Source organism: Nannospalax galili, unplaced genomic scaffold, assembly GCF_000622305.1.
Source record: "Nannospalax galili isolate Female #2095 unplaced genomic scaffold, S.galili_v1.0 scaffold1798, whole genome shotgun sequence".
Classification (NCBI taxonomy): Eukaryota; Metazoa; Chordata; class Mammalia; order Rodentia; family Spalacidae; genus Nannospalax; species Nannospalax galili.
Window position 1 is genome coordinate 47,146 of NW_008341341.1, and position 18,679 is coordinate 65,824.

The 18,679-nt window shown below is 41.3% G+C and overlaps 1 protein-coding gene across 1 annotated transcript in view; it reads right to left on the reverse strand.

The window, feature by feature from the left end:
* Window positions 1-1,460: 1,460 nt before the first annotated feature.
* The window catches only part of Stx12 (syntaxin 12), a 41,506-nt gene continuing 24,287 nt past the window's right edge, over window positions 1,461-18,679 (reverse strand). The window contains exons 4-9 of the mRNA XM_008836755.2: window positions 16,206-16,343; window positions 15,802-15,845; window positions 14,134-14,239; window positions 9,484-9,556; window positions 5,380-5,462; window positions 1,461-3,522 (exon numbers count right to left, since the gene is read on the reverse strand). Of these exons, the coding sequence (XP_008834977.1) occupies window positions 3,430-3,522; window positions 5,380-5,462; window positions 9,484-9,556; window positions 14,134-14,239; window positions 15,802-15,845; window positions 16,206-16,343 (537 nt within the window). The 3' untranslated portion in view covers window positions 1,461-3,429. The remainder of the gene's footprint in view (window positions 3,523-5,379; window positions 5,463-9,483; window positions 9,557-14,133; window positions 14,240-15,801; window positions 15,846-16,205; window positions 16,344-18,679) is intronic.

Sequence of the window (18,679 nt, forward strand, 5' to 3'; positions counted from 1 at the left end):
AGTGACCAAACACAAAGTCCATTCCTATGACTAAGGATAGGCTCTGACTAGAAAATAAATGAACAAACAACAAAACATTTGAATGTGAGAGGCTCAATGTTTTACTTTGCACAGAGTAAATGGTAATTTAATTTTGAGGTTTTTGCCCAAGGTTAAAACAATGTAAGTTTGGCTCAAGAGACAGACTATACATTAAGTGGGCGAACACTTCCTTAGCAAAAATAAAACATGCATGCGTGTGTAAGCACACATGTACACACATGCACACACACCTGCTCTGAGAGCACCAATCTAGTATTTAGCAAATTCTTTTTGTGAAACATTACTAATGAAGTGGCAAAAATCTTTCTACTTTACCCTATATAGCACTAATCCATTTTAAGAGTGCTGGAGAGTACTCAGTGCTCCTAGTTATTTCAATACAGGAAGCTGAACAGGAGATGCAAAATGCAAAGAATCATTCCCAAAACAGAAACATATTTGCCATTTGTATGTTCGGATATACAACCTTAGGGATTTTATAGTTCTTACAATCTTAGGAATTCTATAGTTAAAAAAAAAGCTGCCGGGCATGGTGGCGCACACCTTTTGTTCCACAACTTGGGAGGCAGAGGCAGGTGGATTTCTGTCAGTTCTAGGCCAGTCTGGTCTACATGGCAAGTTCCAGGCCAGCTGGGGATACAGGGAGACCCTATCTCAAAAAGACCTAAAAATAAATAAATAATAAAAATTTTTAAAACTATTGAAAAATCTTGGGGCTTAATGGATTAAGTGACTTGTCCAAATACCCTCACAAGTTAATGGTGGGATTGGACTCTCCAGGTCTTCTGCATCCTGGTGTGGGTTTTTACTTCTAAACCAATGGTTCTCAACCACGGCTGCACAATCTTATCTGGTGCTTTTTAAAAAAAAAAAAAATTTAAGCCGGGCGTGGTGGCGCACGCCTTTAGTCCCAGCACTTGGGAGGCAGAGGCAGGCGGATCTTTGTGAGTTCGAGGCCAGCCTGTTCTACATAGTGAGTTCCAGGGCAGCTGGGGCTACAAGGAGACCCCATCTCAAAAAACAAAAAAAATTTTATTATTTCTATTTTATGAGTGTATTGCCTGCATGTGTATAAGTGCACCGGTGTCATGCAATGCCCGAGGTCAGAAGGTGGTGTTGGATCCCCTGAAACTGGAGTTACAGATGGCTGTTAGCCACCATGTGAGTGCTGGGAAATGAACCTGGGTCCTCTGTAAGAGCAGTCAGTGCTCTTGACCACTGAGCCATCTCTCCAGCCCCTTATCTGGAGCTTTAATAGATTCCTATGCCTAGGATATATCTCAGACAAATGAAATTTGACTCTTTGGGTTGGGGGAGGGAGGTGAGGCATCAGTATTTTTAACCATTTCTACTGTGAAAGCATAGTTCAGAACCACTGTGTCAGACCACAGTGCCTCCAAAGATAATCAAGGCACAAATAAGGATTCTATGCATAGGTTTATTAGAACTTCTTTGGCAACTGGCATGTATTCTCCCGTGATCATCATTACAATCACCACTGGATCAAGCACATGGTATTATGGAACTACGATCACTTTATTTTCTCAAATAGTTTTCCACAACAGATCCTTTTTTTTCTTTCTTGGAAAAGTTACAAATGATGTATCCAAGTCCACCTATAATCTGAGAACCAGGAAATTCTCTCTGAAGTTGCTGCTTGGGCCACTGTGCCACCAAAACAGCTCTGTCTTCCCTTTTCCTTTCCTATCTATTTGAAGACAGGGTCAGGTCTTACACTTGTTATGAATTCCAGGCTGGCTTGAACTCACAATCCTCCTGCCTCGTCCTCTCAGGTTCTAGGATTACAGTTGTGTGCAAACCACATTTGGCTCTAGGTCCTGTTTTTCAAAGGGCAGCAACACCTGTTCCACAGTCCTTACCTGGTGTCCAGCCTTCCTCCAGGTCTGTTTTTCTTAGGCAGTACATTATGTAATACCTCTATCATTAGGACATTAACTCATAAAAGTAACTGCAAAAGCTTTTAAATGTTTATTTGTATTAAGGAGGTGGGATGGTGCAAAAGTGCAAAGAAACTTATGCATTTGGGCCCTTATTTCCCTACTGTTCACATTAGTTTAAAACAAGAAGATTAAGTAACATTAAGGGGAATAGAAGAAACAAATATAAATACACCGAGTAATCAAATTCCCCAATTCAGTAAAGAATGAGCCATAATTTTTGGCCTTGATTCACATTTAAGCGAGAGCATGTACAATTCCATGCTCTCTAACTGTTCCAGACCTGTGAAAAAGGGCAGTGGACAACATTTATATTACAAGACAGAAATCTTTTATTGAAACTGTTTTTGTCTAAAACTACGCATAGAGATTAATCTCTTTATCATAAATTAAGATACGTCTAACATCACTCAACCAGTATTATTTACAAAAACGAACCTTTGCTTTGCTTTATCACTAGGTTCACAGACCTAAATTTTAAATCCAACTTCAGTCTACACTTTAAAATCTTCTTGCCATCAAAGCCGAGCAACCCTCACAAGGGAGGGGAGCAGCCTTTGACAGGCACATTCATCATTCACCAGGAATGTAGAGCCACAGTGAACAAGTAGATATGATCATTCCAAACAATTCCTATTGGCTTTAAAAAGCATGCTCTAATTCCCTTTCTATGCAGACATGTGGGAGAGGGACCCCAAGGAATATAATAATGTCAATGAAACTAACCTCTTCAAAACAGGAGCAAGACAGCTTAGTGTGTGAACTGCTGTGAATGACACTAGCAGAGACTAACTGCAATTGAATTTGAACCCATACTTTCACATGTACCCCTCAGCTGACCAGCTCAAACAGGTACTTTTCATTTAATCTGAAATCACATGTGCAATTCTATTTTTACTTCCCAGGGAAATACAGTGCCAAAATCTTGCAAAACAGAGAATATACCTATTAGAAATGCAAATTAAAATATTAAAAAAGAAAACTTGCTGGCATATTGTACAGTTTCTCAGATTCTAATATGCTAGGTGCCAGAAAGAAAGTGATCTCAGATGATAATAAAAAGGGAAAACTTGTATATACACAATGACAGTATTATAAGACTGTAGTGTCACCTGTCAGAAAGAGTATCTACAATGGAATTTTTAGTAAGCACTTGGGATAAAGGGCAATCAGAATACAAGAGAAAGAAAAGTACACATAAGTCATTTTCTTATTTGAGAAATCAATAGAATGTATACATAAATTGATAAATACTGTCTCCATGGGTCACTAATTCCAAGGACTAGTTAGTAGTTAGTTTCTAACTAAATTATTACAGGACAATCTGGTATACACTCTCTTCTTGTGGTCACTTTGTTCTGACAAGACTCCATCAAGCACTTGCCCTTGCAAACAACTCAGCAGGAGGAGGCTCTGAGGCAATCACATTTCATTTAGAAACTAGCCAGATAACAAATCCCAAGACTGCAATAATCACTGACAGGACAAGCACGAGGATACACATCTTCTTGCGAGATTTTTTCTGAGGAAAGAAATATTTAAAGACACTCATGAAACACATAAAAATATTTATATCTAAGATTCCAAGAGTGCTTCACTCGTCTGCCTCCTCAACATTCACAATTAATGCTTTTATTTTCAGTGCTGGAATTGGTCCCTGTGGGCACTAGGTAAGTGCTCTACTACTGAGTCCCATCCCCAGCCTAGAATTAACTCTTACCATCCTACAAACACATAGAGACCTTCCCAAAGGAACCAGTTCTAGACAGCAGTATAAGTTTTAGTTATTTTGGAACACAATTTTACAAGGAAGCTATGCCTATGCTGCTAGGTGTTATTTGCAGTGTTATTTTTTAATGTACTTTTAAAAATTAATTAATGTATTTTACTTTTCTTTTTTGTGTGTATGAGTGCAGTGTGTATGCATGCATAGGTATACATGTCAGTAGGTACATGCATGTATGCAGAGGCCCAAGGCTTATGGCAAGAATGCATCTCTATTGCTCTCCCACCTTATTTTTTGAGTCAGGCTATCTCAGTCAAACTCAGAGCTTGCTGATATGACTAGCCTTCCAAGTCAGCTTGCTCCTGGAATCCCATCTCTGCCTTCCAAGGCCAAAATTACAGGTGGCTGCCATACCCACCAGATATTTATGTGGGATTGGGGAATCTAAACTCCAAACCTCTTGCTTGTGTGGCAAGTGCTTTAACCTTGGAGCCATCTGCCCTGCCCCTCTGTATACTGTTTATTGATTGATTGGTTTTTTGAGACAGGGTCTCACTATGTAGCCCTGGCTGGCCTGGAACTCGCTATGTAGACCAGGCTGGTCTCAATCTCAGAGGTCTGCCTCTCTACTGGGATTAAAGATGTGTACCGCCACACCTGTCTGTCTGTCTGTCTGTATTTTAACAACCACTTTATACCTATCACATTGTATATGCACTGTAAAAAAATACAGGCAGTCAGAAAGAAAATAATCACCCATAGATAAGACTGTGAACATTCTGATTGTATTTTCTTCTGCTCTCTTCTGCTCATCAATATGCACATTGCTATTGAACATCACTGGGATCATAAGGTATAATGTTGGATACTTTTCTCATTTGACATTTAACAGAAACTTTCTTTTTCTGATAAAAACCTCATAAACATTTCTTAGATCCCACATAATCCCATACAACACTGAGTGAATAAAATTATTCTTTTACTGTTGGAAACTAAGGTCCTCAGTTTCTAAAGGAAATACCATTATGGAACACAATTTCCTTAAGAATATTCCCAGGTAAAATACAGCTCTCCAGTTACATAGAAAATGACTGAAATGTTATTTACTTCTATGACCAAATTGAGGGGAAATGAGAAAGACTTCATTTTCAGTATCTAAACATTAAGACAGACTAAAAAAGTGAGACAGTCAGAGGAATTTTACTTCACAGGCTGAGTTCCATAAGGATTAGTCCCTATCCCTTTGCATATAAACAGCTGTTATAGTGGATTCTAGGATGTCTATGCTCTGAGGAGGTAGTCTACATAAAGTTTCCATGAAGCTCTCTCTACTTTACCTGTAGCTCTTATCCTAACAGAAACATAGTTCCACTGCCTAAATACACGATTAGCCTTATGCTAGATTTGGGCATCAGGCTAGCTCATGGGATTAGTTTTACAGCCAGGAGGTTTCTGTGTAAATTCATTCAAGATTTGATGGTTTTGTAGCTCTTGTTGCAAAGATAAATACTAAAAATGGGACTGGGACTGCAAATTATGTCTACCTGCCTCTAGCTTAGGCCAAAGACTGTAGCTGTCTACAATGTGTCAACATAGTCTGATGACTCTTTCCGTCTACAGCACAGAGCAACTTTCTTTGGTGCTGGCTTTTACCTGATAGTAAGCAGCCCTCTGTAACTGATCAGTGGCTCTTTCGACATGCACCTCTGAGCTTTCCACATTGGCTTCTATGCTATCTGCAAAAAATACAGCGGATATTTTAGCACATTCAAGACTGTAAACTGAACAAACATCTGACACGGTTCCTGATTCACCATCAACATTCCAACTATCCACCCATGAAAATTCTTTAAAAATCACTTTTTTTTTTGTGCTGTTTTTGAGACAGGGTCTCCCTGTAGCCCCAGCTGGCCTGGAACTCACTATGTAGACCAGGCTGGCCTGAAACTCACAGAGATCTGCCTGCCTCTGCCTCCTGAGTGCTCAGACTAACAGCCTGTGCCACCGTGCCCAGGGATGCTTTTTTTTTTTTAGACAGGGTCTACTTTGTAGGCCCAGCTGGCCTGAAATTCTCTGTGTAGACAAGGTTGGCCTTGATCTCACAGAGATCCACATGCCTTTACCTCTGGAGTGCTGGGATTAAAGATGTGTGCTACCTTGCCTGACTGAAAACAAATCTTTAAAAATAGAATTCTGTAGGCTGGGCGTGGTGGTGCACGCCTTTAATCCCAGCACGTGGGAGGCAGAGGCAGAGGGATGTCTGTGTGTTCAAGGCCAGCCTGCTGGTCTACATTCCAGGACAGCTGGGACTATAGGGAAACCCTGTCTCAAAAAGACCAAAAAAAAAAAGAATTCTGTTCTAGGTAGGAGAAACTAATGAAAAGATTCCAAAAAGAGTGAGCTTAGCAAGACTTGAAATCATAAACATATTTAGGTATTTGGATTTCTTTTGTAATTGCTTAAGTAGGGTCGTCTACCTTTTTCTCTACAACCTGTAGTTTTAAAATGTATGTGTAATATACATGTATTATATGGACATTGCTCATATGTATAATTTTTTGTTTTTATGTTTCGATCTAGGAATAACCTTAAAAACTTTATGTATTATGTACTTATGTTATTTTCCTGTTAGCTCTATACTATGAATGTATTCTTATTTCCATTTTCCTACTGATATTTTTTGCCATTATAAATAATTGTATGTAAACTATTGTGTTTATTATGAAATTTTTGGTTGGGTATAGTTTCTTTGTTTCGTTTACCTTTTTTTTGTTGTTTTTTTTTTTTTTTTTTTTTTTTTTTTTTTTTTGAGACAGGGGCCCCCTGTAGTACCAGCTGGCTTAGAACCCACTATGTAGACCAGGCTGGCCTCGAACTCACAGAGATCCACCTGCCTCTGTCTCCCAAGTGCTGGGATTAAAGGTGTGTGCCACCACGCCCAGCTTGGTTGGGATAGTTTCTAAAAAGTCATTATAGCCAAGCGTGGTGGTGCACACCTTCTGTCCCAGCACTAGGGAGGCAGAGGCAGGCAGACCTCTGTGAGTTCAAGGCCAGCCTGGTCTACAGAGTGAGTTCCAGGCAGCTGGAGCTACAGGGAGACCCTGTCTCAAAAAGAACAACAACAAAAAAGTCATTACAAGGTCAAAACTTGGAAGTATCTGACAGAAATACTATAACACCTGTCAGAGGTAAGAAATAAGCTAATAGAGTAATTTGTGGGTATTCATTTATGTATTTGGGGGGGTACAGTACACACATGTGTGGAGGTCAAAGGACGAATCTGTGGATTTTGTTCTTTGCTTCCACCTTTATGTGGGTTCCCAGGATCAAACTCATGTTGTTAAACTTGTATGGCACGCACTTTTACCCTTATTGCTGTGGCTCAGAGTTTTCTATTTTATTCAAAGAGCATATATACTTGATAATTTTCAGAGAGAGCTCCAACTTCCTGTTTTGATACACTATCTTTTGTTGGCAGGAATTTTCTTTTTAAAAAAATTTTTATTGAATTTTTGTGTATTTCATATAAAACATCTTAATCATCTTTATACCCTCTTCCCCACTGACCCTCTCCCATAGCCCCCAGCTGGAATTCATACATTCTGTTATTTGTGTTAAGGCCAATCATGTCAAGTTAGTGTACCCAGATGTCCTTCAGTGCAAGTTGATCCACTGAGGTCTAGTCAGTCTATCTAGAATCCCTCCCTTTAAGAAGATCAGCTCTTCCTCACCCAGTAGTAATCAGCTGCCAATAATTCTTCAACAAAAATTCACTTTTTAAAAAATTTATTTATTGGGGCTGGAGATGCTCAGCAGTTAAGAGCACTGACTGCTCTTGCAGAGCACCCGGGTTCAATTCCCAGCACCCACATGGCAGCTATGAACCGTCCTTAACTCCAGTTCCAGGGGAATTGTGACACCCTCTTCCGATGTTCATGGGCACTGCATGACACTTACATACATGCAGGCAATACACTTATAAAATAAAGATAATAAATAAAGGCTGGGTGTGGTGGCGTACACCTTTAATCCCAGCACTTGGGAGGCAGAGGCAGGTGAATCTCTGTGAGTTCAAGGCCAGCCTGGTCTACATAGTGAGTTCCAGGCCAGCTGGGGCTACAGGGACCTGTCTCAAAAAGACAAAAAAATAATAATGATAAAAATAAAGCTGGGCATGGTGGCGCATGCCTTTAGTCCCAGCACTCACGAGGCAGAGGCAGGCAGCCTCTGAATCTCTGTGAGGTCAAGGCCAACCTGGTCTACATAGTGAGTTCAGGTCAGCTGGGACTACAGGGAGACCCTGTCTCAAAAAGACAAAAATAAATAAATAAAAATTAAAATTAAAAAAAATATATTTTAAAAACTTATTTATTTCCATTTTATGTGTATGAGTTATGCGTACATGTATGTAAGTGCACCTGTGTTGTGTAGTGCTCTCAGAGGTCAGAAGGGGCATTGAATTTCCCTGGAACTGGAATAATAGATGGCTGTTAGTCATCATGTGGGTGCTGGGAATCGAACCTGGGTCCTCTGCAAGAGTAGCCAGTCCTCTTAACCATTGAGCTATCTCTCCAGTCTCTTATTTTTGCAGATTTTTATAAACTTAAGATTATTTCCACATTAAAAAGCTTTTTAGGGCCTGGAGAGATGGCTCAGAGTTAAGAGCACCAGTTGCTCATGCAGAGGACCTGGGTTCAATTCCCAGCACCCACAATCTATAACTCCAGTTCCAGGAGAATCCAACACCCTCTTCTGATCTCTGTGGGCACTGCATGGGTGCACTTACATACATGTAGGCAATATGCATATACACAAAAATAAAAATAAAATATTAAAAGAAAAGAAAAGCTTTCTAAAAGTTACTAACCCCTTGGAAAGATGGCTCAACAGTTAAGAGCACTGGCTGCAGCTCTGGGTGTGGTGGTGCATGTCTTTAATCCCAGCACTTGGGTGGCAGAGGGGCAGAGGCAGGCAGATTTCTCTGAGTTCAAGGCCAGCTAGGGCTACAGGGAGACCCTGTCTCAAACAAACAAACAAACAAACAAACAAAGGAATAGAGCACTGGCTGCTCTTACAGAGGACCCAAGTTCAGTTCCCAGCACCCACATAGCTAGCAACCATCCATAACTCTAGTTCCCAGGGATCCAGTACCCTCTTCTGGCCTCCGTGGACACTGCACAGCATGGGTGCACTTAGACACATGCAGGTAGAACACTCAAGCATATAAAATAAAAATAAACACATTTTAAAGTTACTAGCCCCATAATCATGCAAGTTTTGAGAGCTGGGAAGCTGACAGCTCTTTCTCTAAACAGACTTACAAGTTATGGCAAGTGAGTAAGGCTGAACAGCTACAGAGGTCCCACTTTTTTACCTCTACACTTGACAGTATTAGAAAATTATGGGGTATGATGACAAAACACCTTTGATTCCAGCACCCGGGAGGCAGAGGCATGTAGCTCTTTGTTATTTTCACTTTATGTGTATGTGTGTATTACCTGCATGTAGGTAAGTACACAGGTGTCGTGCAATGCCCTTGGAGGACAGAAGAAACTGTTGGATTCCCTGGAACTGGAGTTATGGACAGTTGTTAGCTACCATGTGTTCTGTAAGAACAACCAGTGTTCTTAACCACTGAGCCATCTCTCCAGCCAAAATATTTCTAAACTTAAGTGTTTAGCTGACCCATTTTACTGAGTTCTTTGTACTAAAATACTACCAACTCACCCCAAGGCTAGATGTATCAATAATACCTACCGATCAGATCACCTTGATCATGGATCATCATGGCCAAATCTTTAAATATCTGATTGACATCCAAAATGTCAGCCTAAGGAAAACAGAAGACAATTAACTACTATTAAGCAACATGTTAGAAGATTCCTTTCCTTTCCTTACTAAAGTTTTGGCTACTAACATATCACATGTGGTTGTTTTTTTTTTTTTTAATTATTTAATTATTTATTTAATAACCACATACTTAGAAGAAGCATTTCATTACAACAGCATTGACATATTCAATAACAATTTCCAGAGCTAAGATATTTTTAGGTTTACAGATGAATTAATACAGTTATACAATACTGAACTCAGTATAAACCCCATAAGACATAAAATTGAATGGGGTTTAACCTTTAAAAAAGATCTCCATTTCTTTATTAAAATACGCAGTTTCATACAGAAAAATTCATTTTCAGTGCAATTGACATTAAGATGTTTGCACATGTGTGCATCTCTACATATCTGATTATTACTAGTCACAGTCGGTTACTTTCTGAGCTCCTTGGCATCTGAGCACGGATATAGAGTCATCAGGTAGATTTCAGTGGTAATGTTTTTCACATCTACTAATTATTAAGGAACTAATTTTTTAAAGCTCTATAAAGTATGCTTTCTTCAAGAACAGAAATTCTTTTGATACCTACCCAACACTGTAAAACAGAAGACATGAAACCTACCCATTAGGCAAATTACACATACTACCTGGGCACCAGTAAGATCATCCGAGCCCAAACCATATCAAATAGAAGTAGGGGTGCTGAGATGGGCAGATTCTTTGAGCTGGTTCTACACGAAGCCTAACTGGCCCTTAAGGAAATGGCTTGTGTTTCCCATTACAATGACTACTAGGATTTTGGACTAGAGAATTTAAATGGTTTACATAGGATTGTGCTACCTAGGGGAACATAAGAAAGCCAAACTCACAACTAAGGGACTACTGGCTTCTACTGTCATTTGAAGTACCCTATAAACAGCCTTCAGCTAACTGACAGGAGCAGCTTGGATAGTATAATACAGGTCTAGGGTAAAAGGACAACACGGTTTGGAAGTCTGCTATTCTAACTGAAAAAAGTTAAAAACAAATCAGCTTGGTGGGCTGAACTGTAGGCTCTTTTCCTGGCAGATGGAAGCAAAATCCCCTACAGAGGTTTTTATTGACTCACAGGGAATGAGCCATGGTATGGCCATATGGTCAGGCAGAAGAACAATGGAAACCTGACCTGTTAAAGATATGCTCATAGCTGGGCGCAGTGGCGCACACCTTTAATCCCAGCACTCAGGAGGCAGAGGCAGGCAGCTCTCTGTGAGTTCAAGGCCAGCCTGGTCTACATAGTGAGTTCCAGGACAGCTGGGGCTACAGGGAGACCCTGTCTCAAAAAGACCAAAAAAAAAAAAAAAGATATGCTCATATGGGTGGTGGCCCTACTGAAATACAAATGAGTTTAGGCAGAACCTGCTAGTGTCCATTAGGACTTCCAGGTTCGGAGGGTGACTGGAATTGCAACTTGGTAAGAGCATCTTGCTAGTATCCCAACCACTTTGCTAATGGTCTACTAGAGTTAGGATAGTCTGCTAGTTGCCATGGATACTTACATCTAACTGGGGTGGGGTCGCAGACAAAAGTACATAGCAAGATGATTAAGAAGAAAGGGTGTTATAGAGGAAAGAACTACAGAATAGTATAGAAAGCTATGCAGAAGACTGAAGTGACAGGAGGAGACCACAGAAGCAGAGGATAAACTGCCTTCAAAAGCAAACAGCTGTCTGGCTTTAATAGAAGGCATATGTTAGAGGTAGGAAATGATTAGAAATGAAAATCAAGCCCAGGGTAAGGAATTCACACTTCACCCTGTTGAATGTTAAGTGATCAACTACATTACTGGCCCACCATTACGTGACCTTCTACATCCTGCCCTTAGTTCCAAATAGCTCGCTCTACTCCTTGCTTAAAAGCATTTCTAAGGTTGCACCAAGCCAGTGATTAGCAGTGGAAGGTGAAAAAGAAATAAAGGAAAAACAAGGCATGAAGCTTTCTTTTTTGTCTTTTTGAGACAGGGTCCCCCTGTAGCCATGGCTGGCCTCCAACTTACAGAAATCTGCCTGCCTCTGCCTCTCAAGTGCTGGGACTAAAGGTGTGTGCCATCACGCCTGGCAACAACTTTATTTATTTATTTTTGATTTATCTATTTTTATTTTATGTATACAAATGTTTTGCCTGCATGTATGTAAGTACAACCCATGTGCAATGTCCACAGAGGCCAGAAGGCACTGGATCCCCTGGAACTGGAGTTACAGACAGTTATTCCTAGCTGCCATGTGGGTACTGGGAACTGAACCCAGGTCTTCTGGAAGAGCAGCCAGTGATGTCCCCATCCTGGAGCCATCTCTCCAGCCCCAACATCTTTAGTCTTTAAAGATGTATTTATTTTATGTGTACATGTGTGAGCCTACATGTGTGTATGTGCATCAGAACACTGGGTCCCCTGGAACTAGAGTTATAGGAGGTAGTGAGTCACCATGTGGGTGCTGGGAACTGAACCCAAGTCCTCTTTAAGAGCTGTGGATATTTATCCATTAAAAAAAAACTTAGCCTGGCATGGTGGCTCACACCTGTAAGTCCCAGCACTTGGGAGGCAGAGGCAGGCAGCTCTCTGTTGAGTTCAAGGCTAGCCTGGTCTACACAGTGAGTTCCGGGCCAGCTGGGGTTACAGGGAGAGTGTTTCAAAAAAAAAAAAAAATTATTCCACTTCTATGTGTCTGTATGCCATGACCCACATGTGGAGGTCAGAGGACAACTATTGGGAGTTGGTTCTCTCCTTTCACCTGTAGGTCTCAGGGATCAAACTCAGGTCATCAGGCTTGGCAGTTGGTACCTTTACTAGATGAACCATTTCAACACCACCCCTCATATTTGTTCTTTTTTTTTTTTTTTTTTTTTTTTTTTTTTTTTTGTCTTTTCTGAGACAGGGTCTCCTTGTAGCCCCAGCTGTCTTCGAACTCACTATGTAGACCAGGCTGGCCTCAAACTCACAAAGATCCGCCTGCCTCTGCCTCCCAAGGGCTGGGATTAAAGGTGTGCACCACCACGCCTGGCAATATTTGTTCATTTAAAAAAATATTTTTTTATTATTTTTATTTTATGTATATGGGTATATTGCCTGCATGTGTGTAAGTGTACCCATGTCATGCAATGCTTGCAGAGGTCAGAAGAAGGCATCAGATCCCCTAGAACTGGAGCTAACAGACAGCTGTTAGCTGCCCTGTAGGTGATGGGAATCTGGGTCCTCTACAAGAGCAGTCAATGCTCTTAACCACTGACCCATATCTCCAACTCATATTTGTCCATTTTTAATCTACAAAACCCAGGAACTGCACGTAGTCCAATCTAATAATTGGTGGTAGGAGAGAACTGAGGTATTAAAAAGATCTCCAAGCCGGGTGTGGCAGAACACACCTTTAGTGCCAGGACTTAGAAGGCAGGGGCAGGAGGATCTCTGTGAGTTTGAGACCAGCCTAGTCTACATAGCAAGTTCCAGGGTGGCTGGGGCTACAGGGAGACCCTGTTTCAAAAAGACAAAAAAAAAAAAAAAAGATATCCAAAAGATTCTAATGTGCAGGCAGGGTTCAGAGCCACTACTACAGAGGAAGTAAAGGAGGAACTCAGTTTCCCTACTCTCAATTCTCCCTCCCTCCTAACTACTAACTACCCCTGCCCAGCCCCAAGAATTCAGAGACCTGAGGAAACTGCTGGCTAATGGGATAAGGGGGAGCTCAGTCAGAGTCTACCGACCCCTCCCTCAACCCTACCTCAAAAACTGTCCCAATTCTGATGGGGCTGGAGAGATGGCGCAGCAGTTAAGAGCACTGACTGCTCTTGTAGAGGACCCGGGTTCAATTCCCAGCACCCACATGGTGGCTACAAACTATCCTTAACTCCAGTTCCAGGGGAATCTGAAGCCCTCTTCTGACCTCCACAGCACTGCATGACAGGGGTGCACTCACATACATGCAGGCAAATTAGCCGGGCGTGGTAGCGCACGCCTTTAATCCCAGCACTCGGGAGGCAGAGGCAGGCAGATCTCTGTGAGCTCAAGGCCACCCTGGTCTACATAGTGAGTTCCAGGACAGCTGGAGCTACAGAGAGGCCCTTTCTCAAAAAAACCAAAAAAAAAAAAAAAAACCAACCTGTCACAATTCTGACCCAGTGAAATGTAAGACTTCCAACTTGGAATTGGACTTTAGACTGTAAAAAAATAGAAATAGATCCAAGAGTTTTAGCTTTCCTTTATGCTGGTCTACTAAGACTAAGAAAAGCCTTCTACAGAACCCTGCTTAACCTCGAGATTGCTATTGAGATTTAGTTCCAATAAACAACAACATATTTGTTTGCCTTGCTGTTTTCCATGCAGATGTCTCTCTGAGAGTCCATATGAGAAGTGAAGTTTGAGGAAAGGTCCTGGGTATACCTGTGCTCCCAGGTCATGACTAAATTGAGTTAAATTATATAAAAACTACACAATGACTCAATCCATACCTGTTCATATTAATCCAAAGAAAACTCAGGCTAGAGCACCCAAATACCTGAAGTCAACCTGAGTCAAACAAAAGACACAACCTGGCTCTTACCTCCAGCTGCCGAATCGCTGTTTCCCTCTCTTTAATAAGCTCCAGATCTTGTTCAGTGATGGCCACCTCATCCTCCTGGCTCTGCATCTGGTTCCACTCCTCATGGCTACAGGGAAACAGACAAGCACTGCAGTTGATTCCTTCTCTCTGAGGTATGAGGAGACATAACTACAACATCTCTGCTGCCAGCAGAACCCAGGTGGACCACCCAGATCTAAGTTCTTCTGCTATACAAAGTCCCTCAGGACCACGTTTCAGATGCAGAGGCAGAGAAGTGACAATGCTGAGAAAAGAAAATCTCAGCCTCCGAGAGCAAAGCTGAGATGAGGCAGAATAATGGAGGATGGGCCTCCTTGCTTTTTCCACTCAGGGGTAAACTGCAATCCTGCTAGGACTTGCTAGACAAGGGAAGTATCCAGAGATTTCAACTCAGTGAATTATGCGGACCTGGCCCTCTCAGGGCACTCTCAAAGTACAAGCTGTGTTGGTACCAAGGGGCCTAAATGAGAATAGGTTATAACCAACCAGTGCTTCATCAATTCATTTAAAAGAATCATATCCAGTTTCCAATAATTTCCTTGAGGTTATACTTAGGGATATCACTTAACAGAAAACCAAAGTGAAAGCCAATGAAATGTCTGTAATTCTTTTTTTCAGGCATTTAGAAGAAAAGTGCTACTTGGTAAATTCAGAAAACACTTTGGCAATCCCATGTTATGCATTTCTCAACAGTATGTGTAACTCATACTTCTTCGCCACAATATTTAAAGCACGTCCTGGGGGCTGGAGCAAGATGGCTCAGCAGGTAAGAACACTGGCTGCTCTTCCAGAGGACCCCAGCTCAGTTCCCAGCACCCACATGGCAGCTGACAACCATCCAGAACTCCAGTTCTAGGGGATCTGACACCCTCTTCTGGCTTCTGAGGGCACTGCGTGCACCTGATGTACGTACATCCATGAAATAAAAATACTCAAATACAATTCATAAATAAACAAAAGCATGTCTTGAGATAGGAAACAGTCAGATGAAGCCCTCAGGCCCTAATGTGCCCACAGCATAGGAGGAAAGATGGATTTGTATCTATGATAAACCACTTAGGTTTCCAAATGGTACCATGAATACAAACTGTCTGCTCTCCATCTTCCTAGAATGCTGACTGCCCATTTCAGAGGGAGGAAATGAATCTCAGAATGGGAAACATAAACCAGAGGTTAAGATGATGAGGATCTTGTCTTGTGCTTTTGTGGGTCTGCACTTATTCCCAGTGAGTTGAGCTTCCTCTCCCACACAGCACTGCCAGGGGGTTCTTGTACTTTTTAAAATTCACCTTAAAAACATTCCTTCCATAACTCAAAGGTGTTAGAAAAAAACTCATGGGTTTGACATTTGAGTTTTATTTTGTGGGTAATACTTAACTACCTGAAGCTCTCTTTTTATTTTGTCCTCCATTTTTCCCCATTTTACTTTTTTACTTACTTGACAGCCATGCTATGCAGCACAGACTAGCCTCTCTCCAACTATCTTTATCCTCTTCCTCAGCCCCCAAAGTGTTGGAGTTACACAGGTGCATTACCATGCCTGGCTCATCTCACTGATGTTTTAAATTAAAAATAGACATAAAGGTATCATCACCAGCTATCCAGCAGGCTGGATGAATAATTCTTTACCTGTCAAATGAGACGAGCTGCTCCTCTCTTTGCCTGTCTTCTGCCTAGAAAGCAGATGGCATTATTACTACTGTTATCCAGAAACATGTCAAAGACACACAGAACAGGGCTTGCCTTAGCTATAGTATAAAGGAGTGATGTTCCTTGGCACTAACAGCATCTGTAAGATGGCACAGAACTGTAGAAATCTGTCCTGACTAGGAAATGGGTGTGAAATGGTTGAAAGCAAATCTGCATTCCAGTTTAGGCCCAGAATATGAACCATTCTGAACAGGAGGTATATATTAACTGTATATGTTAGTTACTTGGTGTGACAGTAAACAAAGGCTAATGGTCAGAAAGAGCAAAAACTTGGGATAGAACATCTGGAAATTATAAAGGTCTTCTTTGGGGACTGAACTTACAGAAAGACGAGATCCAGCTCTTGCTCTGGCAATACTTTCTTTTTCCTTTTCAGATACCCTTCTCTGCACAGCCTGGAAATTGTTTAAGGCCGCAGAGAAGTCATTCATGAGGCGTTCTTTCTGAAGCTTCTGCTGGCGCTGAAGAAATTAAGCAAGAACTTGAAGTTTCAAATGAATTCAGAATTATGCTTTTTTTTTGTTTTTTATGTGTACGAGTGTATTGATTGCATGTACATGAGTGCAACCATGTCATAAAATGCCATGGAGATCAGAAGAGGGCTTCGGATTCCCCTGGAACTGGAGTTAAGGACAGTTCATAGCTGCCATGTGGGTGCTGGGAATTGAATCCCAGTCCTCTGCAAGAGCAGTCGGTGCTCTTAACTGCTGAGCCATCTCTCCAGCCCCAGAATCAAGTTTTTGGTTTTTTTTTTGTCTTTTTGAGATAGGGTCTCCTTGTAACTCCAGCTGTCCTGGAACTCACCATGTAGACCAGGCTGGCCTCGAACTCACAAAGATCCGCCTGCCTCTGCCTCCCAAGTGCTGGGATTAAAGGCATGGACCACCATGCCCGGCTATCAGAATTATGTTTTTAATACTCATTAAAAGCAAAATTAGCCGGACATGGTGGCGCATACCTTTAACCCCAACACTTGGGAGGCAGAGGCAGGGGGGGCTCTTGAGTTCAAGGCCAGCTAGTAGACATAGCACATTCCAGGACAGCCAAGGCTACACAGTGAGACCTGGTCTCAAAAAAAAAAGGGGGGGGGCGGTTCCCTACTCTAAAAGAAAAGAAAAATTATACCCTTAGATACCCTTTAGAGGTTTCATCTTTTTTTTTTTTTTAACTTTTTGAGACAGGGTCTCCCTGTAGTCTCAGCTGTCTTGGAACCTGTTATGCAGACCAGGCTAGTTTTGAACTCACAGAGATTGGCCTGCCTCTGCCTCCCAAGTGCTGGGATTAAGGGTGTGCATCACCATGCTCGGCTAGAGATTTCAAAGTAGGAAAATTATTACAAAATAGGCTGTTCCATGACTTAATAAATTTGTTCTTTTGTAGCTCAAATCCCTGGTTAATCTTACTGACTGTGTTGAAAGCACAGCAACAAACCTGGAAACTAGGTGTCATTTACCTGGTAACTCAGCACTGCAATTTGGAATTTGTTTCCTAGAGAATTTGAAGTCAGAATAAAGACCTTTTAACTCCAAGTGGCCCTAAACAGACTGTTTCATTTAAAATATGGAAACTCTATTCCCGTATATTGAATTCACAGTTTTCCTAAAAAATTTTCCTTTACAGCTTTCTTTTTGAGTTTTAAAATCTTTGAGAACTTAAAAACTACTTTGGCTACCTACAGGCTGTCTGTACTAAGCTTGTTACCTGTACTTCTCAAAAACTGCAAACTAAGAGTACTTGCCCCATGCTAAGCACAGAGAAAGAAAAACCCATCTCAACCTCAAAGAGCTTATCATCTATTTGTACACAGAGGATACAGAAAGACATGGCAAAGTCAGAAATAGCTGCTATTTCCAGCAAGTACTATGGAAGTCCAGAGGCTGGAACAACCAGGAGGAACTGAGGTGCTCAGGAAAGTCCTCAAGAGAAGACACTAAAGGCAAGGCAGTGCAGGGCAGGAGCGAGCAGCCAGCCAGAGAATATCATGGGGAAGCATAATGGCAAACAACAGAAGAGACCAGAGAGAGCACATTTTCACAGTTTGCCCCTCTCCTAGCTGAGGAGCTACTGACAGTTGAGGTTTGTAGGGAGAAAGAGTCAGTTTTCTTTAAGGCAATACAAACTGGACTAGGTGGGTTAAAATTTTTTTTTTTTTAAAGAGGACATTAAGGGCTGGAGAGATGGGTCAGGGGTTAAGAACACTGGTTGTTCTTACAGCAGGCCCAGGTTCATATCCTAGCACCCACATGGCAGCTAACAACTGTCCATAACTCGAGTTCTGCTCTTATAGAGGACTCGGGTTTGATTCCCAGTACATGTGGGTTCAATATCCACATGACAGCTAACAGTCTGTAACTCAGTTCCAGGGCATCCAACACCCTCTTCTGACCCCTGAGGACATTACACGACATGGGTGCACTTACATACATGTAGGCAATACACTCATATACATAAAATAAAAATAATATTTTTTTTAAAAAGAAAACTTTTTAAAAAACAGGACATCCAAGTTGAGAGGGAGGTGGGATAGATTTGGGAGGAGTTAGGGGGAGGAGTAGAAGATGAATATGATCAATATACATTGTGTGCATGTATGCAATTCATAAAGAATATAAATATTAACTGCCATAACTTTAAAATAGCTTTTCCCACATCATAAAGCTAGAAAATGTTAAAAAAAAAAAAAAAAAAAAGAGGGAGTTTGACTGAGACATTAAAATTGGATGGAAAAAGAAGCAAGGACTTGTGGCAACAAATTATAAATGTAAAACTATTGAGTTTGGGGGTCCCCCTCTCAAGA